General features: G+C 40.1%; 1 protein-coding gene across 2 annotated transcripts in view; it reads left to right on the top strand.

Annotated features, from left to right (window-relative positions):
* Nucleotides 1-27,208, top strand: part of LOC114666576 (Fc receptor-like protein 2) — a 137,312-nt gene that overhangs the window by 17,869 nt on the left and 92,235 nt on the right. Inside the window, exons 2-5 of one of the 2 annotated variants that reach the window (XM_051920041.1) lie at nucleotides 6,504-6,539; nucleotides 9,817-10,098; nucleotides 15,815-16,096; nucleotides 23,906-24,181. In XM_051920041.1, the coding sequence (XP_051776001.1) occupies nucleotides 6,504-6,539; nucleotides 9,817-10,098; nucleotides 15,815-16,096; nucleotides 23,906-24,181 (876 nt within the window). The remainder of the gene's footprint in view (nucleotides 1-6,503; nucleotides 6,540-9,816; nucleotides 10,099-15,814; nucleotides 16,097-23,905; nucleotides 24,182-27,208) is intronic. The other variant, XM_051920040.1, reaches the window with a different exon arrangement.

Here is a 27,208-nt window from a genome sequence, read left to right as displayed (position 1 = left end):
CTCCTCCGCATCGAGAGGAGTCAGAAGAGGTGGCTCGGGCATTTGATCAGGATGCCTCCTGGACGCCTCCCTGGTGAGGTGTTCCGGGCACGTCCAACCGGGAGGAGGCCCCGGGGAAGACCCAGGACACGCTGGAGGGACTATGTCTCTCGACTGGCCTGGGAACGCCTTGGGATTCTCCCGGAAGAGCTAGAAGAAGTGGCCGGGGAGAGGGAAGTCTGGGTATCTCTGCTCAAGCTGCTGCCCCCGCGACCCGACCTCGGATAAGTGGAAGAGGATGGATGGATGGATGGATGGATGTTTGCATCTTTGCAGGGTTTTCTCTTGTTATTTTAGTTTCCTTCTGGCACACTAAAGAAGTACATTAGGTATAATTGTAAGTTGAAATAGGATCTCTACAAGTATGCATGTGAACATGCACTGTGATTCATACTGGGATGTTCATCAGCTTTCCATAACCCTGAACCACATAAACAGGATAGAAATGAATGGGTAAATTCATTGAGTTGGCTGAGGAGGTAAAAGCATGTGGGTTGAGGTGGGATTTTTGCCGACCAGTAAGGGGCTCCAAAAAAAGCATCAGTCGCAGCGAAGCTGGGACCTACTTAGCTGAATTATTTACTGAAAATTCACCATGCAGCCAGCTTAGTCTAATTTTTTTTTTGTACTGCCCCATGATGCTTTGCAAGGCTACAAAATCGGCCATGATTACTTAAATACGTTAAATTCGCCCGTTACTTTAGTCCTCCGCACCCAAAGCCCTCCACTTTGCTGGGTGCCTTTTTGATTCTCGAGTCAGTGCCTGCCTACATTTTCTATAAGTCAAATCACGGCCAGTCTATATGCGGTACGCAAATTGAATTAAAAAAATGGGCCAAATGTTACATTGTAATGTTTAAATATTCCCTCCCTGTTATAGTTTTTATATGGCAAACATTTTCATTTACAGCAACTTAAAAATTTGGCTACTAAAAAAAGAAAAAAAATACACAAAAAATTGAGATCAAGTGTGCGGAGCAGCCTGATTTCATAGGTTTGAAGAGCCTATCACACATCAAGATATATAAGTTAACATTTGACTGTGGGTCAAAGTATTAGTACATAGGATTAAACTAAATGTGAATTTTTTGCTCCTTTATAAATATAATTTACAGTGCCCTCCATAATGTTTGGAACAAAGACATTTTTCCTTGATTTCCCTTCATTTTCCACAGTTTAAAATGACAAATCAAACAAATCAGATGTAATTAAAGTGCACATTGCAGAGTTTCATTTAAGAGGATTTGCACACATTTTAGTCATCACACTTTTTCTACATGGCCACCCCCCATTTCAAGGCACCATAATGTTTGGACACAGTAGTGGTGGGTCTATTAAAGCCGTCATATTTAGGAGTAAGTCGCATATCCCTTGCATGAAATGACTGCTTAAAGTCTGCGCTTCCCAGACATCACCAGGTGTTGAGGATCTTCTCTGGTGATGCTCTACCAAGCTGAAAATGCTGCCATCTTCGGGTACTGCTTGTTTTGGGGGGCTTGTCTACTTACGTTTTCTCTCCAGCATATGGAAGGCTTGCTTGCTCAACTGGATTGAAATCAGGTGACAGGCTTGGCCATTCAGGAATGTTCCATGTTTTAGCTTTGATAAACGCCTGTGTTACCTCAGCAGTATGTTTGATCATTATCTTGGTGTAGGGTGAAATGGTGTCCAATGAAGTTTGTGGCATCTACTGGAACTTAAGCAGATCAGACGTTTCTGTACACCTCAGAATTCATTGTGCCACTGCCACCAAGAGTTCCATCATCAGTGAGTGCAAGTGTGACAGGACCTGTGGCAGCCATACATGGCCATGCCATAATACCTCCTTCCCACATTTCTTTAAAGTGAGATTGGGTCGAGGTTCAAAGGTCCCTAAAGTCCTATTCTCTACTACACAACTTTGTAACTTATTCCATGTGCATATGGATGTTTGTATGAAGAAAAGCTTTCTAACATTTGCGTAAAATCTGCCTTTAACAAGTTTCCAACTGTGTCCCTGTGTTCCTACTGCAGAATTTATTTTAAAGTAAAAGGAATCCATAGTACTAACTGCTTTCATAATTTTGAACACTTCAATCAGGTCTCCTCTTAATCTCTGTTTGTTTAAACTCCTTCAATCTCTCCTCGCAGCTCAAACCTCTCAGTCCCAGAATCAGCCTAGTTGCTCTTCTCTGGACTTTTTCTAGTGCTGTTATGTCTTTTTTTATAGCACGGAGACCAAAACGACGAGGCTTCACCAGTGCATTATAAAGCTTGAGCAGGACCTCCTTGGACTTTGAGCTCCACACATCAAAATATGTACAGTAGAACCTCTGGTCATGAACATTTCCGAACACGTACAAATCGGGTTACATTTTGCCAAAACTTTGCATCTGTTCACGACCACACGCTCTGGTGGCGAACAAAAACACTGGCAGCAAGTTTCCCTACGCACGTTCGTACGCGCCAATGATTTGCCATTGTCCGTTTCCCATTTTCTTTTGTTTGCATATATAGGGCCTAACAAAGCAGCTGATGTTGCAAAAAGAGTTACAATGTTAACCAAGCAGAGGCCTCAATTGCTGGAAGAGGTGGAAAAACTGTTGCTAGTGTGGTTGAACGAGAAGCAACTTGCAGGGGATAGCGTAAGCAAGGCGATGTTATGTGAGAAAGCCAGGAAGGTTCATGGTGATTTGCTTCAAAACTATCCTTCTACGAGTGGCGAAGGTGAGTAATTTAAAGCCAGTAGACGATGGTTTGAAATGTTTCACAAGAGAAGTGGCATTTAATTTTTTTTCCCTGTGCTTAAAACTCATAAAAGAAGTGTTTACAGTGAGCAGTTCGTAAGGGTCAAAGTCAAAAGTCAAAGTGAACTTTATTGTCATCTCAACATATACAAGTATACAGATAGACGAAATTGCGAAGCTCAGGGTCCACCGTGTAACAACATGACGTGCAAATAATAATTTAAAAATAGAATTAAAATTTAAATGAAAATTAAAACATAAACAAGACAAGACATTGTGCAAAGACAAGACAAAGAAGTAGCAGCAATATCGATGTGTAAGATATGTAATATAATAAATAAATAATAAATAATCGATATAGATAATACAGAAATGATCATTTTATGATAATAGTTGTTTAAGACATGTGTAAACAATGACAGGTCAGAAGGATATCAAGAGTGTCAAAATACTTAAAGGTCAGTATGAGATTTTCAGTTCTTCTCTACCTGCACACTCGTCTTTACAGGTCAGTGGCTCACATGTATAAAAGTTCTGTTTTTCGAGGTGGTTGAGGCCGTGTGGAAGATCCCAGGGGGCAGCATGGTGTTAAGGAGTCTAACAGCTTGGGGGTAAAAACTCTCCTGCATCCTGTCAGATCTGGCTTTGATGCTGCAGTATCTTCTCTTGGATGGCAGAAGTGTGAAAAGTCCATGTGAGGGGTGTAAGGGGTCCTGCACAATGCTGCTGTTGGGTTAGGGTTAGGGTTAGTTTTCTCTGTTGTTCAAGGTTTTCTCAGTGCTATTCAATGTTTTAACATTTAGTTTACTGTTACACTGTGCATTCTATGGTATAATTAACTATTTTTGTGCTTAAAATATATATATATATATATATATTTACATACACTTTGTACTGTCTGGAATGGATTAATTGTATTTATATACAATCTTACGAAGAAATTATGTTCGGGTCGCGACCAAATCGGGTCGCGTCCAGGGTTTTGGAATGAATTACGGTCGTGACCAAAGGTACCACTGTATGTTAACATTCTATTAGTCTTCTTGATCACTTCAGTGCACTGTCTGGATGAATCCACTTGGACTCCCAGGTCTTCTCTAAAGATGTACTTTCAAATGTGAGACCTCCTATTGTCTGTTTATGAGGTCTGTCTATTAAATAACAAGACTGTGTTTCTATCTCTTATACAAAGCAATGAGAACTGATTATGAGCACTTGCTATGCAGGTTTAAACCTGTCTAAACCGGCACAACAAACTACAACGCTCTCTGCCGTTTAGTTGATTGTCAGTCACCGTTTAATGCGGTTGTGTTTCCCCTTTTGTGCCAGAATCCTGCTAAGTTCAAAAGTTGAGCAACGGGTCAGTTTGAAATTTTTAGTAAAATTGAACAAAAACACCAACGGGAACTTTTCAAATGCTTACTGAGGCATACGGGGAAGACTACATGTCTTGTGAGTGTGTGTTTTACCTAAATTGAAATTGGTGCTTAAAGGAACACATTTTGAGTCAATGTCTTGTCTTGAAACAGCTGACAGAAACTGATCTGCTCCACACCTTTGACCCGTGGAAACCAAGACTGTGTCGGTGTGTAATTATGAATGGGGAGGATACTGGCAGCCTTTCTAGCAGCTCTGTGTACGACTTTATATTTCTACCTTTTTCTCTATCTCACTGTCTCTTATACCTGCATTTGTATCACTCATTAATTTAACTATTATCTATCTATCTATTGAAGGGGAGAAGCATTAGAACTGTTATGTAAATAAAAGTGAATTTTTGTGTCAGGCTCGTTATTTAATAGACAGATCTCGCATGTGTAACATTTCTACTTTGTGCATGTAATTCTTTTGATGGACACATCTCCTTTCAATCTAATTAGTGTTAAGTATTTTCACACAGTTAAACTCCATGTGTTTATCGGCTCTGACTTCCTTTCATTGTCACTTTCAGTTTTTTGGTTTGTCCTTTAAGGATGTGACTTCAGGTTTTCTTTCACCGGTTTTGACTTCTCCTTGACTATTCCTTGACTTGCTTGATGATTAAACTTCCTCTCACAATATGTCCAAGCTACTCTCACATCTCTCTATATATAAAATCCAACATGTCTCTCTGTCTGTTTGTTTGTCCACATTTCATGAGAGAACTACTTACCGGATTTAGATCGGGTTTTTCTCTATAATTTGCCTGAACATTCCGGTTGATTCTCATTCTCTCATCATGCTAAGTATTATAGTTTGGTTGAGGCAGCGATTTATTTTCACGAATCTGAGAGACATGCAGCGGACCAATGTGAGGGGGAGGCAGGACCTCAGGAGCAGGGAGCTGGACGGGGCTCTCCTCACTCACACGACAACCTCCGTTCGAGTCGCTCTACCTGTCGCCACGTGTTGGAGTGCACCTTGCCTCGGCTTAGTTAGCGATAGCTGTTTGTTCGTCAGACATTATCATCTGGAGATTGTTAAAGAGTAACGCTTGACGTTTTTAAGAGAGAGACGTCAGAGCTACGTGTGTTTTAGAGGGTAGCTGCTCATTGGCAGCTGCTTCTCTCCACCCTGTTGCCAAAGAGATCACAGCTACATTCTCGCCCCTGGTAGCAAAACCAAAAATATTGTATATCAAGAGGCCCTCAGATACGAAAGCTATCAATATAAATTACTTCTTAATACAAATTATTACATTTTTAAAAATTTTTTTATTGATTTTTAAAGTTTGTCCTGTTTCACTACTACACAGGCCAGCTAGTGTATAATAATACTAACTGCCCCAGAACAGCATTAGACAGGGGTAACAGAAAGAAAGAAAGAAAGAAAGAAAGAAAGAAAGAAAGAAAGAAAGAAAGAAAGAAAGAAAGAAAGAAAGAAAAAGTGCAACATGACAAGATGAGCTGGCATGTAAAATTAAACATTAAAACATGTACAGAAGTACAACGGAGTTGCCAGGATTTTGGTAGCTGCCACTTCCTAACAGGCTCAATCGCTAGAGTTAGAAACAAGAACCTCCTTGAAGTGCTACATAAAGTTCACACGAGTTTGTTTCACTCTGGACCCTGAGCGGTCAAGGTGGGCAACTTACTTGTGACACTTTATCAGCTCCTAAAAGAGTACTACAAACACCTCAATATGGAACAAAAATCGAAAAGCATTCGACTTATGCAACAAAAGAAAACAGGAGCATATATCAAACTTACTAGTCAAAAATTCAAAGAAGAATAATATGCAGAAGCACAGGCACAGATGGAAAAGGGGCTGTCAATATACTAAAGCCTGTCTTCTCCAAAAAGATCAGGAGATCTAGTGACCTCACAACGTTTCCAACTTTAGCTTATATAAGGTGGGCACCTTCAAGGTGCTACACAACGGATGCTAGAGATGCCTGGTCCTCCTTGAAGAGAAACTTGGCAGAAGGTCAAAATACTTCTTGGATGACAGAAGACAGCACACAGTCTCAACTCAGGAGTTTTGCCATCTTGGACCCTTCAGTTAAAAATTGAGAAAAAAATGATAGCAAGTGCTCCCTGAAAGAAGGATGAAACTCTAAAGACAGAGCGGGCTAAAGAGACCTAATAGCTCTGTGGTACAGGAGGACAAGTCACCTCATCAAACAGACAGGAACCCATAATTATAAAGATAGGCCCAGTGACGCTACAGGCCGATAGTTTGTTTATTTTCATTTTGTTAATAGTTTTTTTTTCTTTTTATACATTTTGTCATATTTTGTTCTTTTTTTGTTTCTTTCAGGGTTGATTGCAGTGACTTTATCATTAAAGGAAGAAGGTAAGACAGTGAAGTTTCCAACAACTGAATTTAAAATAAAGCTTTTACAGCCTGATGGATTAGCAAGATGACAATGTCCCAACAAATGTCCACCATAAGGAGTGCAATGTTTTTCTTTTTTTGTGTTTGATCAATAAGTTCTAGAAAAAGTTCAAGATTTAAATATGAACAATTTCCGAGTGCCAGATTAGCAATGCATTTCTGTATGTCGCGCAAAAATCCCTCGCACATATGATTATTTACTGTATCGTCTTTTTAATGTTAAATATTGTTAACTAAACTGATATATTTTTTTAAAAGTTTAATTCTACCCAAAATTTCACAAAATATTCAGTAGTACTAGGGTGTTGTGCTGTGTTGGCCATTATGAATGTAGTGAGAAGTCAAGCAAAATGACACCTTTTGTTGGCTAACTAAAAAGATTACAATATGCAGGGTTTCGAGGCAACTCCCAGTTTACCCAGTTGGCTGCTCCAGTGCAGTGACAGGAATCATCAGGACATAAGGCGGAGTGGTGGCTCTGAGGCTAGGGATCTGCACTGACAATCGGAAGGTTGCCGGTTCGAATCCCGTAAATGCCAAAAGGGACTCTGCTCTGTTGGGCCCTTCAGCAAGGCCCTTAACCTGCAATTGCTGAGCGCTTTGAGTAGTGAGAAAAGCGCTATATAAATGCAAAGAATTATTATTAATTAATTATAATAATATAGGATTACCCAGCAACCTAATCAAACACAATTTCTTGGTTTATCATTCAGAATTACAGGTATCAGTTGTGTATTTTATCACAGGGTTTTTCATTAATTTTCACTGATTTCACAAATTATTGTCATTAATACCAGAATAATAATAATCAAAGTAGTATAAAACAGGCATAAATGTGCATTAAATGTGCAACTGAAGAAATAGTAAGGTGTAAGATGACCATTTGAGCAATTAGGCAGAAGTTTAGCATTGGAATATTTTTGTTCTTTCTCCTAAGGATTGTCAGGATCTTTTTCAGGCCCATAAACAGTCCTTCTAAAACCATTCATAACAGCAATGCAGTGTGCTTGGCAAGAAAAAGAAAAATGACAGAAAGTATAGAGATTTATCCAGCATATATGTATCCAAAATCTGCTTCAACCCAATATCGAAATAAGATTGGAAAATAAGATAGACACTAAGCATGCTAAAAGGAAAACAGTGCTACTGTAATACAAACATAAAACTACAAATATGTACCTGAAATAAAAAGAAACAAGAGAGCCTCTGTGAAGCTGAGTGTGGGGTATCTGGGAATGTGGAAGACCACAGTAAGAGGCTTGTGTACCACTGTCAGGCCTTAAGACCAAACATTGCAAGTATGTGAAAATCAGTGGCGGACCGTGCATTTCACACCTAGGCCTTCAGTAGTGCTCCGTCTGAATCAACCCGCCCCTCAAAAACTAATTTATGGTTATAAAAACCATCTTAATATGCAGAAATACAGTATAAAGAGCCGTTGTATCGCAGATAGATAACTCCTGTAGCCACAATAAATGCCTTTATTGAATAGACAAACCAGGGGTGAACAAGTTCCTTTCTACTGCAGCTACAGCCCGCAACACACATAAAAAACATCAATAATAACTCATAAACTTGCAATATTATTTAGGAAAATCACAACATTTTACTCACCAAAAATTCGGATTATTTGTAAACAAAATCCATCCTCATCTCTTTCCTCAAAAACAGTTCAATTACTCTGTCGTACAGATTATCCGTGTGCTTCAGTTCCATCACGAAGTCCCTTTCTATCGCCATCGAAGCTAATGCTGAAAGTCAAACCTGCCCTGTCGTATTTCTGGCATAAGTTTTAATTCGCTTTAGGGCTGAAAATGTCCGCTCGACAGAAGCAGTGGACATGGGAATGCTCACTGCCAAACATACCAATGTGTACAGCTGCCCCATGATGCTCTCATTCAGATTTTTATATTACTCCATCCTATCCAATCAACGGGTCTGAATACGGTGACGTTGCCGTACGCCTGCTAGAGGGCCCTAGTGAAACCAACTCAAAATCTGATTGGTTGAAGCAACGGTTTAAATCGACATCTATTTTGTGTTAGAGGGCCTGCAGAATGGATTGTGAAGGCCTCCCGGGCAGACTTCTTTGACTTTGACCCTGCCTGGCAACAAATGATGGCTGAAATGTGATTGGTTAAATGCTTTAATACGAAAATACATGTCTGGAAGCAGCACAGCCATCGGAAAAGCTATGAAAGGAAACGGACAGACTATTTGGAATTATTTAATAAGTATTCATGGACAAAATATAATTAACATCAGTTTGTGATTCAGATATTTTTTCAGGCCAGCAGAGAAGGCCTTGCAGGCCCTGACGGCCCGCCACTGGTGAAAATAATAAAAAGCATTACAATTGGGGTTAATGAGAGTTGACAATTGTATTGACTCAAAAATGTTCCTAGGTCAAGGTTTATTTATTTATTTGCCCTTCCCGACTGCAGATTTCCTGTAAATGTCGGAGCCGGCCTTGTGTTTTATTATCTAAACAATAAACCTCAGATAAAGTTAAACTACACCAAGGCTGTTGGGTGACATTGATAGGTTAAAACACACAAATACAAAGAGAGATGTTGCATCACTGAAGACACCATTAGGAAAGTTGAGTTTGAAGAGTCTGAGAGTTCTGTAGCCATCATATGATCCAAATCACAGTTCATTCATTTTCAGGAAAACTTTTATTAAATAGTAATTGTTATGCATTGTGGTGGGCTGGCACCCTGCCCGGGGTTTGTTTCCTGCCTTGCACCCTGTGTTGGCTGGGATTGGCTCCAGCAGACCCCGTGACCCTGTAGTTAGGATATAGCGGGTTGGATAATGGATGGATGGATAATTGTTATGCAGTTGATTTCATTGTTAAAATTTTAATCCTGTAAAACACATGCATTAAAATCATACACATCTTTAAAAGTATATATATTTTTTAAGAATTTGTGTTGGGGGACAAACGTGTCTGGGTTATCCCATAGGCCGCCGGGTGGCACTGACCATGGTAGGCCCTAAAATATCACATCCCTAACAGCAAACCTCACTTAAGCAGACTGAGCCCCTGGTCTTCTCATGAGTTGACTTAATTTCATTGAACCACGCTTGTCTTAATATGACTAAATAAAAATTAAAATGAAAAAAAAAATTTTTTAACAACCAAAACTCCTTTGGTTGACATTTTAAATGGAGTCGTTTTGTTTCTGTAGTCTTCATGTTCACTTCTGATCCCTCTCTTTTTTCTCCGCAGCTTGTCGAAAGGCTACACTAACACTGAAGACGTGGCGAAAAACTGTGAAATTTAGAGATAACATAACTCTGGTCTGCAGCATCAATGGCACCTTTACAGGCTTGACATATCACTGGCACAAAGACCATCAGACAGATTGGGGAGTAAGCAGAGAGAACACAATCACAATCCCATTTGTGACTGAGTCTGACAGTGGACAGTACCGATGTGCTGCCTACACCAGCGGCCCGTATCCTGGTGCTTTCTCCTGTCGAAGTAATGCTGTTAAACTGAGTATTAAGGGTGAGTGTTTGTCTTCAGAAGAGCTGGTAGTGTCCAGTGGTCACTTATCATCCAGCATGGTGAGAGAGCAGTAGGACTACTTCTATATCTTAATGAGACTGACTGGCAGTGGCTTTAGAGGGGAGACCTTTAACACCATGAATGTTTGATGGCTTCTTTTGTTTTTCATTCATGAGAACTTCATCGCCAGATTTCACACTCATCCCATTGGTCATCTTTCTTTAAATGAGCTCAAATAAATAAAGTTCAAAGTTAAAGAACTTCATTATCAAATAAAAATGTTAAAAGTGTCTGGACAACTTGAAGTTCTCATGGAATGGTTCAATACATTTGATCAGTTTATAAAGCTTTGCTATTTTGATTCCTCCTTTTCTTATTGTATTCACATTCATCACATTAAAAAACTTTCGTATTCCACCTCCATCACATATCCTGTGTTTGCTGTGCTGTGAAACCTGTCCGTGTTTTTATGACATCTCACATCATCTGCTGTAACTCCCTGCTGTCGGCTATTCCTTCTAATCTGTTATGGCAGCTCCAGCTGGTCCAGAGTCCTTACACAGACCTACAACAGCAAGCACATCCCAGCCGTCCTGCTCCACCTGCACTGGCTCCCTGTGTCTTACAGGACTGAGTATAAAACCTGTAAAAACATAAGTGGCCTCACACCGGACTGCACCAGTAAAGTCCTCCGTCACTACGCTCCTAACCACACACTAAGGTCCACTGATTCTGGAGATTTCATTGGGCCCCTAAACTAACCTACACACTATGGGCGACACAGCCTTCAGCTTTACGGCGCCCAGACTTAAGAATGACCCCCTAAATTAACGAGATCAGCCGACTCGATTCATAATTTTAAAAAACAAAGTAAAACTCATTTGATCAGGAAGGCATTTAACTGACGCTGACAGTCTGACTCTTTATTTTTTTAGTTTACTCCCACTGTTTATCAGGATGATTTATGTTTATATCAGAAATTATATTATTTGTTCATGGTTTTCTTGTAGTATTTTGTATTTTTGTATTTTGTTCTGGTTTATTGTCTTTTATTCAATTTCAATGTTTTGTCTATTCTTTATCTGTATTTAGTGTTTTATGCGGATATTATTTTTATCCGAATATTTGTATATGCCCGGTTGTTCTTTCTGAATTTCTGTGAAGTGCTATGAGCATGGGAAAGGCGCTAGGCGGAGTGGTGGCTCTGAGGCTAAGGATCTGCACTGGCATTCAGAAGGTTGCCAGTTTGAATCCCGTAAATAGGGACTCTGCTCTGTTGGGCCCTTAACCTGAAATTGCTGAGCGCTTTGAGTAGTGAGAAAAGCACTATACAAATGCAAAGAATTATTATTATTAAAATGTGTTATTATTATGAGCATTTTGTAAATGTTTCTCTTCCTCATATCTATGGTTTGAATGGTTTCTAGCAGCTAAAAAACTTTGTGCTCAAACAAGCTCAACCAAGCATATGAGACCCACCACCTCCGATTGATACGTTTTCACACAAGGAAGCTTCTGTATCAAAGATGCACCACATCCTTAAAAATGTGTTCTGTTCTACCAAGGAACCCACCTTACCTGGGAAGGTTGAAGAGGTTGTTACAGGAATGCTTCCTCAAGTCACAAGGCTTCAAAATAACATAACAAGCTATCCCCCGCAGCTCTACCCACGTAGCAGTCAGACAGGACAAACTTTAAAAATCAATAAACAAACAGGTATCGCTAACTAAGCAGAGGCAAGGTGTTCTTCAAGACGTGGCCAGAGGTAGAGCGGTTCGAACGGAGGCTGGCGCATGAGGGAGGAGGGCCCTGCCTGGCTCCCCACTCCTGACATCACACTTCCCCTTCTCCTCGGCCCGCTGCATCTTTCTCAGCAAATAAATCAGTACTGCAAGCAAACTATGATACTTAGCACGATGAGAGACGTTGCAAAAGCAACCGTAATTTTCATGCAAATTATAGAAAAAAAAAACCGATCTAAATCCGTTAAGTAGTTCTCTCATGAAAGAGGACAGACATACAGACAGACAGATGTTGGATTTAATTTATAGAGAGAAGAGGAGGTTAAACAAATGAAATTTACATTTGGTCACCGGAAAGAGCAGAACTCCACCTGAGAGGCTGCTACCAGCTGAATAGGAATATAAAAGAGGGTCTCCTTCTGCTATGGTGAGTGTGCCAGATGAGAGATGGCAAACTAAAGGCATCCAACATTTGTAAAGGTTAAAAACAGGTTCAGTTGTCTTGCTCTGTGCTTTTGAGATATTTTTTCAGTACTAGTTCTATTGTCCGGTTTGTTAATTTATTTAGGTAATTTGCATTTTTAGGACAGAAGTGTTCTTATCCAGCAGAGTTTAGTTAAATGATCAAGTTCCTCAGTTATGCTCTCTCTCGGGCCGATGACAGAAGCTGTTGCAAACTCTACATAGTTTTTACATTTAGCTCTACTTTTCAAGCTAAATTAAAGTTGCATACACGTAACTCGATATTTTGTCTTTTGTTCTTTTTTTTCTTAGCGACTCAGTGTCTATTTTTTATGAAGTATTTATGAAAATGTCAGCTCAGTTTTTCTTGAGACGGCATAATGTGAACAAAAAACAGCTGTGACCTTGACCTCCAGTTAACTTTTTAAATCTTTCTGAATACATTTTACACATAATTTTGGATATCTAATATCAAAAATACTTTTTTTTAAAATATTAATTATTTACAAAGTACTGTCTTATAATTACATCCCAGCAATCACTGGGCGCAAGGCAGGAACAATCCCTGGAGTGGGTGCCAGTCCATCGTAGTGAACCTGCTCAGGATATTCAGGTTTTCTAAAATTAACGGATGGATATATTTAAATTACCATAGTGCTGCTTCTAAACTAACAGTAGCAGTTCATGTTTTAAGATTTAAATTACATGCTTGCTAGTACCTGATTGCTTCCATTTTTAATACAGAATCTGTTGGTGAATATACACAGGGGTAAAAAAAGGAATTCTTTGATGGCACAGATTTAATTCCTATTAAAAGCTTGAATCACACCTGACAGACAAACACCAAAGACCTCATCCCTCTTATTTGAATTTTTTCAACCAACACACGTACTGACAAGGAACCTTTCTGAAAAAAACACCTGAATAGAACTAATAGGAAAACTAAAATGTGGTACAATGAGAGGCGAGCTGAGCAGCCGCACTGATTTACCAATTTTTCATAACGTACGCGACTTTATCCTGGGAAACGCTGTAGCGCTCACAAGGATGCTAAGATTCACACCTTCTGAAGATGGTGATATGTTTATTTTATTATGGGGACCTGGCACGCACAAACCCACACACAGAGCCACTGGTAAATGATAAATAATAAGGATAATAAAGTATACATTTGAAAAATAATGAAGACAAAAAAAGAAATGTGTTCAAAAACCCACCCTGATCCCCAACTTGCAATAATTATTTACATTACATAAATGAAACCGAACCAAACCACAGACACTACTCAGTAAACAATTAACACTTACAATAAAGTCCAACACAGTCCAGTACAGCATATGTTGATGACGATGGTGTGTGGAATGAACATCCCTGTGAACAGCCCTTTGAATGAAATGTAAAGTTTTGTCCTACCAGGTTCCAGTTGTAGCGTGAAGATTTGGCGTGATTGGGAGTGCACCCCTAGATGAAGACGTATCCGACCAAGACAAAATGACAGACAAACAGGCACAGGACCAGTACATACATGTATTAGGAACTGTAACCCACGGTGGTTATAGTTGTCATCCAAAAGTGTACGTGATGCGTAGTAACAAATATAGCCATTAAAATGTGATACCCTCTGTGTTTTTTTTGGCTCCTTTTTAAAGAGCCTACTTAATTATCCTTTTTCTCCAGCAACCTCTGCTCCCTCTGAATCTTCCGACTGGTATAATACTGCCAAGGCTGCTGGGAGGTGTAGACAATTTTAAGTAGCACTACTACAATGTGAATGTTAAAATTAATTTTATTTCCTGCTTATTCCCGAGAAAGAATTCCCGATAGGAAATACTAGTTGGACCCATGAATGCTAGTCATTTGTATTTCCTGGTTTAGGATGATTTTCACAAACAAGAGTTTAAATTTTCACATTAATAAACTGGATGGCTTGTTGAATAATTTATTCATTCATTAGGCGTGTAAGCTGGGAAAACTACATTTTTTGTGATGTCCCCGTTTTGAACTTATAACTCAAAATGAAAGAACAGTTTTGTGTTGTTAGCCCTCCCATTATATGGCTTCCCAATAAAATTCTTGAAACTCCATGAAACCTGTATTTTAAATTGCATAACAATAATGTAAAAACAAAACCGAGTTAAAGTAGAAGTTGTTTTTAAGTGATGCTAGATTTTTGTGTTGGTCTACCATCATATCACACTCACCGCCCACCTGTTGTCATTTCCATTGAGTCAGTGACATGGACTGTGCAGCAGATTTCACTTTAAGTTTATTACCATTGGTTGAACTGTTCTGAAGTGATAACACCATTTTTGTTTTGCACTCCTCCCCATTACTACCCCTGTTTCTTAAAGTAACTTACAGAAGTCCTTAATGTTGAGATATGAAGCTGTTTCAACAGTAATAATCGTGCAGAATGTGTGGCGAGCGGCTGAGGGCTGTACCCAGCCGGGACGCCCGGAAGGACCGGAGGAGGGATTACACCTCCTCTGGACCACGAGGGGGCAACCGCCCTGGTGGCTATGGGGACCATGGGAACGGAGCATGGAAGCTCAACCCTATGGGGTCCCAGAGTGTCCGAATGCCTGGAGAGCCCTGGTCCTCAGCACTTCCACCACACCTGGAATTGCTGGGGGGACGAAGACCAGGGACACCCGAAGTGCTTCCGGGTGCACAGCCGGCACTTCCGCCAAATCAGGGAGTGCTGGCAGAAGTTCATCGGGAGGCAACTGGAGCACATCCGGGTGAATATAAAAGGGTCCGCCTCCCTCCATTCGATGGCTGGAGTTGGGTGGAAGAGGACGGAGCTTAGAGGAGAGGAGTGGAGGTGGTCAGGAACAGAGAGAAAGGCATTGTGAGAGGCCAGGACTGAAGGGTGCTTGGTACATGAGTACTGGGTTGTGTGCACTGTAAATAGAGAAAATATGAATAAACGTGTCTTGGTGTTTGAACCTTCGGTGTCTGCCTGTCTGTGTCCATGTCTGTACTTTCCACAAATGTCATGAACTTTGACTCGTTCGATGTATTTTTGATCTCAACTTCACTACAATCACCCCTTCTAATGAAATTTTAGACATGCCGTGTAGCCAGGACTTTAAGATAGATCAGCAGCCTATATGCAAAATTTTGTGAAAATCAGTTCTGCCCTTTCTGCATTATCGGCGATCAAACAAACAACCAGATGATGCAAAATGAGGTCATTTGTGTGCAAGATTGATAAATAATATCAAACAAAGATGAAAAACAAACAGAAGGCATTATGATTGTATTTATGTAGACAGTTATTTGAAATAACATTAAAAAACTAGCTATTCTGGAAAAATAAAGTGTAAAACTATTAAAGATCACATCCCAGATGGCATATTTCAGTAAAACGCACTAGAACCCTTGTCATCTCACAATGTCAAGTTTTGTCATAAAGTCCCTGAGCCGTAGCAGCTTTAGTTTTGTAAAGGTTGTATTTCTGTTTCCAAGGGGTTCACGTTCACCTCTAATTCATCTCTTCTTCTCTGCAGGTCTCTTAACAGCAACACTGATGCTAAGGGATCAGAGGGAACCTGTGTACATTGGAGAAGACGTGACTCTGGTCTGCAGCATTGAGAATGGTTATACAGGCTGGACATATCACTGGTACAAAGATGGATATTCAGACAGGAATAAAAGCAATGAACACATGGTGACGATCTCGTCTGTGACTATGTCTGACAGCGGAGAGTACCAGTGTGCAGCCTACAGAGATGACCGTTATCCTGTTTTTGTCTCCACTGCCAGTAATGCTCTTACACTGAGTGTTCATGGTGAGTGTGTCTCTTCTGAAGAGCTGGCGATGGTTGGCAGTTACTCATTATGCAGCACTGCCACATAAGGAGTGTACTGAAATGTTTTACCTGTGTGTGTTGTATTGTATCGTGTCTGTCTTTTTTGTGCTGTTCGTCACTGCTGGGGGCTTCCTCTCAGATTCAGGTGGAGGAGTCTTTCGCAGTTCAGGATCGGGAGTTGCGAGGTGGTGATTGATGGCATTGCCTTCATGGGCTGGATCTAGAAGGCCTAACAAAAAAAAAAAAAAAGCTGTTCCAGTTGACAGCCAATGAAGGGTTGTAGTGCCGAAATTCAAACTGGCGAGAAGGAAGTGATCGAGAAGAGGAATAGTCACTTTGTGTTGCAAGGGAAATAGGATGGACGCCATTGACGCTGAGGAAAAAAAGTAGAAACGTCTCGCACTGACGCTGGGACAAAGGTAGAAAGATGGCCACCTGCGCACCCTTTTTCTTTCTTTCTCAAGACTGTCCCTAGGCTTTGGATTGCCAATTTCAGAGGGTGAGATCTGTGACCTTTTTTTTACTTTTGGGATTGTGCCGTCATCTATCTTCCCTCGATCTGTCCCAATATGATTGACATCTTCGCACGGTTCTCTTTTCCTTCATGGAAAATAACTGGATTTGTGTGAATATATATATCTGTGTCTAGTGTTTTGTTTATACAGGATGGGCCATGGAAAAGTAGCCCGCCTCCAATACCGGTGCCATGCTCTTTGGAGGAGGCCGTAGCCACTTCACAACCAGAAAATTGGCGTTTGGTGCACGGTGTCAGGAACACAAATAGTGGGCCCAATTTTCTTTGAATCAACTGTGAATACGGCGATTTACCTGGACACATTTGAATAATTTTATGAACAACTAACACCAGAAGAAAAAATGTACTGCTGTCTCCAACAAGATGAGGCAACATGCTACACCTCACGCGACTCACTGGCACGAGTTCATTAACTGTTTACAGAGGAGCGAACTGTGAGCAAGGGGTTATGGCCACCACGTTTCCCGGACTTGTCCATATGCGATTTTTATCTGTGGGGAAATTTAAAGTAGAAAGTGTACGGCAACAATCCACATACCCTGGATGAACTCAAGGAAAACATCTCTAACACAATCCGCAGCATCACTGCTGAAGATCAACAAGCAATATCAGCCAACATGTGCCCAAAGGTGCATAGACGTGAACGGGGAACACGTTCAGATTCTGTTGTAACTTGTGGGTAAGCGAATAAAAACAATCCACTTGCTCGTTCATCTTGTTATACTATCGCTACTTTTCCGTGGCCCACCCTGTATTTGTGTATATGTATGTGCCTCACCTGAACAGGGGTGTCTTTTGTTTTATCAAGTCACATTGACAGTTTTGTGTATATATATATATGTGGGGTTTGTTGGGACTGGCCATCCTTTGTAATGGAAAGTGGGAATTTGGTGTGTTTTAAGGGAGTGTCTAAGTTATGGGATGGGCATTTGCTTGAGAGACAGTTAAAGGGAACTTTATTTTGTTTTTGCTGTTGTAGTGAGTAACAGTGCGTAACTGTTTAGTTTAAATGTATCTACTGTATGTGTGTGAAATTTTCTCTTCTGTTGTTCCATTAATGTTTCCTTTTGTTTTTGTCTTTGCTTGATATTAAGCTTTGAGGGGGAGAAATGGCAGAACAGCCAGGTCCAACGTGTTAATAAGAGCTTGACAAGTTTATCGTTAATGTAGCATTGCCCTCTTTGAGCCTGGGGTAATCGTTACAACCCTCCAGCTTGGACAGAGTATCAGTAGTTAGACTTGATGAATATTTTTGTGAACAGTGTCTGCAGATTTTATTTATACAATCCGACTCACCGGTGTCTCTCTTTGAATTTCCGGTGAGTTTATTAATTTGCCACTGTGGTAATGTGCCTCACTGGCATTACCAGCTGTGGCAACCCCTAATGGGAGTAGCCGAAAGAAGTAGAAGAAATAAAATTCGTTTTGTGTCCACTGCACGGGTATGTGAGAGGCATTTGTTTTTTTTGGGTTTGACAAAAAGTATAAAGAATATTTACAAAGTGCAGAGGACTCCTTCTGGGGAGGGTCACGTATAGGAGTGGAGGGACAGCTCCGCCATTGACCGGCCAGGATGACGTTGTTTGTGTTCCACTCGTGAGCGTGCCTCCCGCGACGAGTAAAAGAAAGTGCGAAGCACCTTAGTATCAGCTTATAAGAGGGATCCCGTATTGGTAGTTGCCTGGGAAGTAGTTCAGGGAAGGGAAGAAAACAAGGGCTTACTTTCAGTTTTATTAGAGAATCGCAGTCACGTCTCAAAGGCCGGCATAGCTATGCGTGCGCGCGCGTGCGTGCGTGCGCCGGCTACTCATACTTTTGGAGAGAGAGATGCCACTTTCAATGGACTCGTCTACGTCACAACGTTTTAGCAGCTTAATTGGTCAGTGCGAGGGTGTCGAATACAAATGGGAATTACGGCCTCTATAGGGGGGTCTTCTGGCTAGATCTTGCTGAGAGAGAGGTACTTGGCAGAACACGGTCTTAAATTTAACAAGCATTTGATTTGTGCATTGATTTTTGTAAATTTTTTATCTTCTTATGTAAATATCTCTGGATTAGCTTTGGTTGAGGTATTTATTGGGTTATGGCTAATGGTGTACTGTTTATTTTTGTATATACACTTTTTCTTTTTCTGTATTTTGAGTATTTTTCTTGTATTATACAGTTTGGAGGAGCAGCTTCCTGACTGGGATTTATCTGGAGGAAGACAGCTTTATTTTTGTGTGTATATGGGTTTCATTAATTTGTGTGCATTTTTCTTTTTCGTTTGGGACTTTCAGTCAGCACTGTAAATGCTGTATATAGTCATCATTTTAGGGCTCTGTTTTGTAACTGTTGTGTGTCCTTTGTGGTATTGAACTACGTATTGATACAGTATATATTTTCCGCAGGACGTTTATTTTTGTTTTTCTTTAAGTGCACCTGTAAATAAAACCTCACTTTTATTTTTCCAAAAACCCAACCTGATTGTGTCTGTGTCTCCCTGTCTTACACCATCATCCTGGTCATGCTCGGTCCCTCATACTAGACACCCAGAGTGTAGGCTGGTCACCCCAATTCCCACAGCCACATTGAATGAAATTATGGTACGGAGTTGAAGAACATGTTGGAAACCTTGTGGTGATGTGAAGGTCATATTCAGTTGATCTGTACATGAAACCTCAGTAGTTGGAGCATTGGTCACTATATAGTTTATAAGAGGGTTTCATTTCAGCAGTTGTACTCTTAACTGTGACATCAGATCAGCTTCTCCGACTTCTGTGTGATTTGCAGAGCAAACCTGATGGCCCTTCTGTGAAAAGAGAAGAAAGAGTTCAAATACTTTTGTCTCTCTGCTCATTAATCCTGTCGGTCATATCCAGTAACTCACCTAAAATAGTTTGTCTTCTGTGTGCGATGTTTCTACAGATTTTTTGGAAAATGTAATTAGATTTTAATGCAGAAATACTGAGGACATGTTATTTTAAGAAGATATTCTACGATTGTAGCTAAAGCAGTGATTGAGTGTTCAGTCCTTTGTTGTGTGCCATGGAGATGCTTATTTTGCTGAGTAAATCACACAAAGTGCTTGACATACCCTTCCCAGAATTCAACAGTATTGGTATTGGAACCCATCACACCAGCTCAGTGTTTCCAAAGGTGGCATGAGAGATGTTTGCTGCAGGCTGGATGGATTTCACCGCAACCTTTCTTATGAATGGAGATGGAGGATTACGTCCCAGTTTTCTAATTTTTCCTCTGTGTTCTTATTTCGGTTGTATTTTCATTTCTGTAGAGAACATGTAGACTTGAAGTGAATGCATAAAGCACAGAAACATATTTGAAGTAAATTACTTTTTCAGTTACAGAACACACGTAACAGCCCGACAACCTTCAGAGCACACAACTGTATTTTCCACAAACCAACTGTCCCTGATAATCTTCTGGCAAAGTGAGTGTTTATGAACAACTGCTGTGATGTTTAAAACAGCTAACTAGGAGATGGGCTTTTCTTTTGGAATATAATAAGCAAAAAACAAAATGGACTCTTTCCTAAAGATTGAAAATAGACTCGAAAACAGACGGAAGCCACTGTAAGAGTTGTGAGTTGTTTTTAAAGTTAGAGGATGTTACTGTAATTATAGTCGGATAAGAACTGTAAAGAGTTGTTCATCAAAATTCTATTGCAGTACCAGAGCAGCTAAGCAACACTAAGCTGAAAACCAAGTTGAGACAAAAGAGCTATGAGTTGAACCCATGGAATCAAAATCAAGACCACCTAATCACCTTTGATTCACTGATCCAATCCGTATGTCAGACCAAGGAGCTCCTGCACTGCACAGTTATTTATAGCGAGTACTCATGACATAACTTAGGGAGAAGGGTTTCTGGCATTCGGGCAAGGTCCCCTAGCACCTCATTATCTGCCGACGTGACCCAACTAAATCTTAAACCAAGAAAAAAGAAAAAATGAAATCTACTCACAGCTCAGTAATGAATCTTTCAAAATACACATACATTGGAAACCAAAACAAAAAGTCCAAAGCACAAAATGTTTTGTAACTTTACATGTGTTTTCCATTGAGATACTAGATTGAGGTCATATGGGGTGAAAGTTTAAACTGCACAGAAGCAAAGATGGAAACCTTTTTAAACGCAAATGGAGAAGATTTTCACCATCAGCTGTGTGCATTTCTCACATAATGGGGCGTACAGATGTTAAGCTGGAAAAGAAAAGCATGAATAACACTTTAGTTCAGGTACTGCAAAAATACATGTATTAGTCAAGTACTCTTATGGAACAAGACTTGAACAAATGCTTTATTTGGGTCTATGTAATACTCACACAAAACTCAGACAAAACTTCTTGTTCCAAAGCGGATTCTAAACCAGGAGGAGGACCCACCACGAGTAATGTCAGGGTGGCCCTGCCTCCTGAGTCTCCACTCACAAAGCACACAGAATCGACGCACAGTCAAAGATACAGGACACGATTACTAAATCATAGACAAATATTACAGAAATGACATAAAAAAATAAGTGTTATGATCAACTCACTTGAAATATCCACAGAGGTGTGAGGCATTCACAAGCATCCAAGGAAGCAGGCCTGAATCCCACCAACCTGCCCAGAGGAGGTGCACGAAAATGCAGCCTAGCTTCCACTTGAGTGTTAGGCTTGGGCCCACACCAGGCAAAAATGCTCCTATCTCTCAAAGTTCAAAAATATACTCTGAAATTTCCTAAAATACACACAAAAATGCCCCACTAGGAAGGGGAAAACCATTAACCCCCTGGCTAGTATACGTAGAGTAGGTATCAAAAATCATTGTTAAAAGGACGTTTATTCAGAAAAGAAAAAAAAATTGGGAATGTGCTCCCCTCGAGTTCCTCATATTCTGAGATAGAGGAAAAGGTTGCGCGATATTTCTCAAATGTCATCTTTTTGTTTTTCATTATAACTAATTGATAATATCTATACATAATCATTTATCTCTATTTATAATCAAACTTTATACTGTATTAAAACAATATTTTCGCACCTAAGGAGGTTTAAAACTGTGGTGGAATTTTTTCATGATTACATATGCATTACCTCGATTACGTTCAAAGTAAAAAGAGTTATAGTCTCCTAAAAACAACGAAAAAGTGTTAGTATTATATAATATTTGTTGCAATAAATTGCTATAGGTAAAACTGCATTTAGTTACATTTAATTATGATAATGATGGCAGAAATAAAAAAAAATACAGTATCATAAAATTAAATGTATTACCAGAAACACGATGGGACGTAGCAGGTTATTGTTTCCATTACATCTTTATATTTACATGGCATGTTCAATGTTTACATGTTATTTTTAAACTGATGATGTATAAAATAAAATTAAATTAATAGTAGTTTTTGAAAGAATATGTGTTATAATGAATACAGTTTTTAATATCATGAACACATTTATATTTCCATGATACAAAAATTCAGATGGTTGTTTAAATAAAATATTACTTCCGGTTGAGTAATTCTTCTGAAATTTCTTATCAGTTTGTTTTTTATTATTATAAATATCCATACAAAATTTGAATCTGTAATTATAACCATAGTTTAATTGAAAGTCCACGAAAGTATTCAGTTAAAGTACCACTTCAGGTTGTCAGAAGTGGCCTAAAAGTTGATAGGATTCCTTATTTTTGATATAAAACAGGTATACAAAATCTCATTGACCGAAGCCAAAGTGTTTTCCAGTTATCGTGTTTACACACAGACAAACAATTTCAAATACGGTCTTTTCGGACTCAGGAAGGTCTAAAACATCAAGATTCATCAAAATCTCAAGGTAGAGTTTTTCATGATTCTTATACTTTTACAAGAAAGTAAAAAGCAAAAAACAAAGAAAAGTTCAAAAGAACAAAAAAGAAGCACAAATAAGTTATCTAAAATGCAATCCTAAGCAAATAAACTCCCAATATAAGATCCAGAATTTATAAACCAAAAACAGAGCAGCACAATATCAGAAAGCCAGTAAGTCCAAATATACATTGGAGAACTCACTGACCACCAGCCCCATACAATGTAACAAAGAGGGACTGCAATTCTCATGAGCTTATATAGGACTGGGAGCAGTCCATCAATGGAGACTGACAGGTGGCTCCACCTCCTGGGGAACCACCCTTAAAACACAAGAGACAAGACAGAAAAATTCTCTTTCAAAGAAACTAAATAGTATTAAAAAGTGACAAAAATTAATAAGTATATCTAGCATAAAACATAATACTATAGGATAAAACATGAACAAAAAAGGCATAAAAAAGAATTTAAGCATAAGCCAAGGGGGAACCCTTGAACGTGAGGTACAAGTTAAGTCTTATGTCACTGAGCTAGTTGAGGCATAGTCTATATCTATCTATCTATCTATCTATCTATCTATCTATCTATCTATCTATCTATCTATCTATCTATCTATCTATCTATCTATCTATCTATCTATCTATCCTGCCAAGTATACTAAAATTAAAGTCTATCCATCTATCTATCTATCTACAAAAACTCATATCTCTGTTTAGAGCCACTTACAAGCTCAGCTAGTGTGCTTGTGATCTCTGCCGCTGCGTCTTAGTTACCTATTACTATGCTGCCATCTAGTGATTAGCCATAGAATTCTTTTTTTGGTGGTAACTGCACATCAAAAATATCAATATAAATAGACAGTGTGTAGTCATAGCATTGCAAAATAGGTGCTGAAGTTTTGAAATGGCTAGATTTGTCACAAGTTGTATATTTTGTAGATCATAACAATGATCAAGATATTGAGAATCAGCTGGATGATGTGGAACCTGTCGACTCTGGCAGTGATTCAAATAGTGAAGTGATTGAGACCCATGATCCTCCAGTTGTGCATACTGATAATAACCACTCAGAAACCAAGTCTGGCCCTGCTGATCTTGTGGTGCCGACTGATGACATACCCCCTGGATTTACACCACAAGTGTTTGGGAACTTGGAATTACTAGCCACAGGTGGATTTTGAATGCTTTGATTCTACTGGATTGAACATTTCTATTAACCTAGTTGCCGAGTCTATTCCTATGGAATTCTTTGATTTATTCTTGATGGAAGAAATAATCAACTTGATGGCAAATGAGACAAACAGATTTGCAGACCAGTTTCTTGATAAATCAGCCTTGAAATGAAAAGGAAGGGCAAGTATCTGGCAACCCACAAAGGCACGCAAACATTCTGCTCTGGTTGACCTTAAACTGTCATCTTTTGATTTTCAGAAAGAAAGGCCAAACTTCAAATTACTTCAAGCCATACAGATGGACGAATCTTTGAAGGAGATGAGGTCCACCTGAGCTGCAATGTCGACGGAGATCCAGTTATGTGGAAATTTGAGCTGTACAAGACTGGTAACGAAACCCCTTACAGAGTAGAGATGAAGAAGAAGTTTACCATCAGCCCCGTGACTCTTTCACACAGCAGAGGGTACAGGTGTCGAGCTGTGAAAGGCGACCTTCAATCGAATTTTAGTGATCCCGTTCAGCTACACGTATTGGGTGAGAGACTTTCTTACTTACATGCTTACCTTAACTTCTCCCATTATACCGTACTGTGTTGGGGTCCTGAGCTAGTGATTATGTTTTTTTCTATCTAGTTATCATAGTTTGTTTGCGGAACTGATTTATTTGTGCGAATCCAAGAAACATGCAGTGGGCCGAGGGTAAGGGGAGGTGGGACATCAGGAGTAGGGAGCCGGACAGAGCCTTCCTCACTCATGTGCCAGTCTCCGTTTGAGTCGCTCTACCTCTCGCCACATATTGGAGCATACCTTGCCTCCTCTTAGCTAGCAATACCTCTTTGTTCAGCAGACATTATCATCTAGAGATTGCTAAGAAGCAACGTTTGACGTTTTTGAGAGAGAGATCACAGCTACAAGTGTTTTAGACTGTACCTACTCATTGGTATAGATATCACAGCCATGTGCTCTTCTTCTCACATGGGGGACGCCCTACCGTCTGTTGGGCCCTTGAGCAAGGCCCTTAACCTGCAATTGCTGAGCGCTTTGAGTAGTGAGAAAAGCGCTATATAAATCCAAAGAATTATTATTATTATTATTACCGTCAGAGCTGAACATGATCAGATACAGTGGCAACATTTGACTTTGGACCCTACCTACTTTCCACTTGGCTAGAGATACCTTGCAAACTTTGCACATTTTTGCCAAAGAGATCACAGCTACATTCTCACCCCTGATAGCAAAACCAAAAATCTTGTATCTCAAGAGGCCCTCGGAAACGAAAGCTATCAATATAAATTCTTCTCAGTACAAATTATTAAAGTTTTTTATTGATTTTTAAAGTTTGTCCCATTTCACTACTACATGGGTGGAGCCACAAGGGACAGCTAGTAATTTATAAAATTAACCTGTATCCTTTGTTTGTCCGACCATTCTAACTATGCTGTAACAGTCTGCTGTGAAAGATGCTCCCTCCTCAGCTTGGTGCTGCAGGTGAAATAAATGATGCAGATGGATAAGCTTTTCTCCTGCCTGATTACTAACTCAAAAAAGGTTTTGTCTTGTTAGAGCAATGGTCTCAAACTCTGGTCCTGGAGGGCTGAAGTGGCAGCAGGTTTTCATTCGAACCCTTTTCTTAATTGGTGACCAGTTTTTGATGCTAATTAACTTCTTTTCCTTAACTCCGGAGTTTGAGACCACTGTGTTAGAGAATAAGTTTCTTTCTTAAATTAAGATGTTGATTTCTACCACATCACCTCTCTTGTTCTTGCTGCTTCTTTAATGTTTCCTTCCCGTACGCTTCTGTGTCTTCCCCTCTGTCTTTGTCCTTCACCCTTCATCTTGTTTCACTCATCCTTATTATACTCTATGGCTGCCTTCACATTACAAGCCTTGTTGCCCAATTCCAGCTCTTTTGCTTAGATCAGATTTGACCGTCTTGACGATCCACATTCCTAAGTACAAGTGACCTTCTGTATCTCACTGTAATGTGAACACATCTGTCCTCAGAAAGGACACACATGTACACATTTATACATTTATATGTGAGTCATCTGCATTACCAATGACAAAAAGCTTCATCTTTGTGAGACAACTCGCGGTATTAAAACCAACAAAATGGATGCACTAGTAGGTAGTGTATGCAAAATATTTTGCTCTGGAGGGTGGCAAACAGATCATTAGCTGTATATGATTAGGTCAAAAAGGTGAGAAAAAAACAAAAGGCTAACTTCTTCTGTTTCCACAGCAATTGCTGGCACTGCTGCACCAAGAGATGTCTGGGTATGAGGAAGGAGCCAGCAGTGGTCCGAAGGCAAAAAATTGTATTTGAGTCACTTCAACTTGGGAATGTGCACATAGCCAACTTCCATATCACAGTCTTCTTCTTCTTCTTTTGGCTGCTCCCATTAGGGGTTGCCATAGTGGATCATCTTTTTCCACATCTTCCTGTCCTCGTCATCTTGCTCTGCTATACCCATCACCTGCATGTCCTCTCTCACCACATCCATAAACCTTCTCTTAGGCCTTCCTCTTTTCCTCTTCCCTGGCAGCTCTAACCTTAGCACCCTTCTCCCAATATACCCAGCATCTCTCCTCTGCACATGTCCAAACCAACACAATCTCACCTCTCTGACTTTGTCTCCCAACCGTCCAACTTGAGCTGACCCTCTTATGTCCTCATTTCTAATCCTGTCCATCCTCGTCACAACCAATGCAAATCTTAGCATCTTTAACTCTGCCACCTCCAGCTCTGTCTCCTGCTTTCTGGTCAGTGCCACCGTCTCTAATCCATATAACATAGCTGGTCTTACTGCCATCCTGTAGACCTTCCCTTTCACTCTTGCTGGTACCCGTCTGTCACAAATCACTCCTGACACTCTTCTCCACCCATTCCACCCTGCCTGCACTCTTTTTCACTTCTCTTCCACAATCCACATTGCTCTGTACTGCTGATCCCAAGTTTTTAAACTCCTCCACCTTTGCAAACTCTATTGCATCCTCACCATTCCACTGACCTCCCTCTCATTCACACACGTATTCTGTCTTGTTCTTACTAACTTTCATTCCTCTCCTCTCTAGAGCATATCTCCACCTCTCCAGGGTCTCCTCAACCTGCTCCCTACTCTCGCTACAGAGCACAATGTCATCAGTAAACATCATAGTCCAAGGGGACTCGTGTCTAATCTCATCTGTCAACCTGTCCATCAACACTGCAAATAAGAATGGGCTCAGAGCTGATCCCTGATGTTATCCCACCACCATCACTCCTACTGCTGTCCTCACCACTGTCACACTTCCCTCATACATATCCTGTACAACTCTTATATACTTCTCTGCCACTCCCGGCTTCCTCAAACAATACCACATCTCCTCTCATATGCTTTCTGCAGGTCCACAAAGACACAATACAATTCCTTCTGGCCTTCTCTATACTTCTTCATCAACATCCTCAGAGCAAACATCGCATCTGTGGTGCTCTTTCTTGGCATGAAACCATACTGCTGGTCACTAATCATCAGCTCAATTCTTAACCTATCTTCCACTACTCTTTCCCATAAGTTCATGC

Source organism: Erpetoichthys calabaricus, chromosome 16 (genome assembly GCF_900747795.2).
Source record: "Erpetoichthys calabaricus chromosome 16, fErpCal1.3, whole genome shotgun sequence".
NCBI classification, from domain to species: Eukaryota; Metazoa; Chordata; class Cladistia; order Polypteriformes; family Polypteridae; genus Erpetoichthys; species Erpetoichthys calabaricus.
This window is presented reverse-complemented; position numbering and strand designations above follow the sequence as displayed.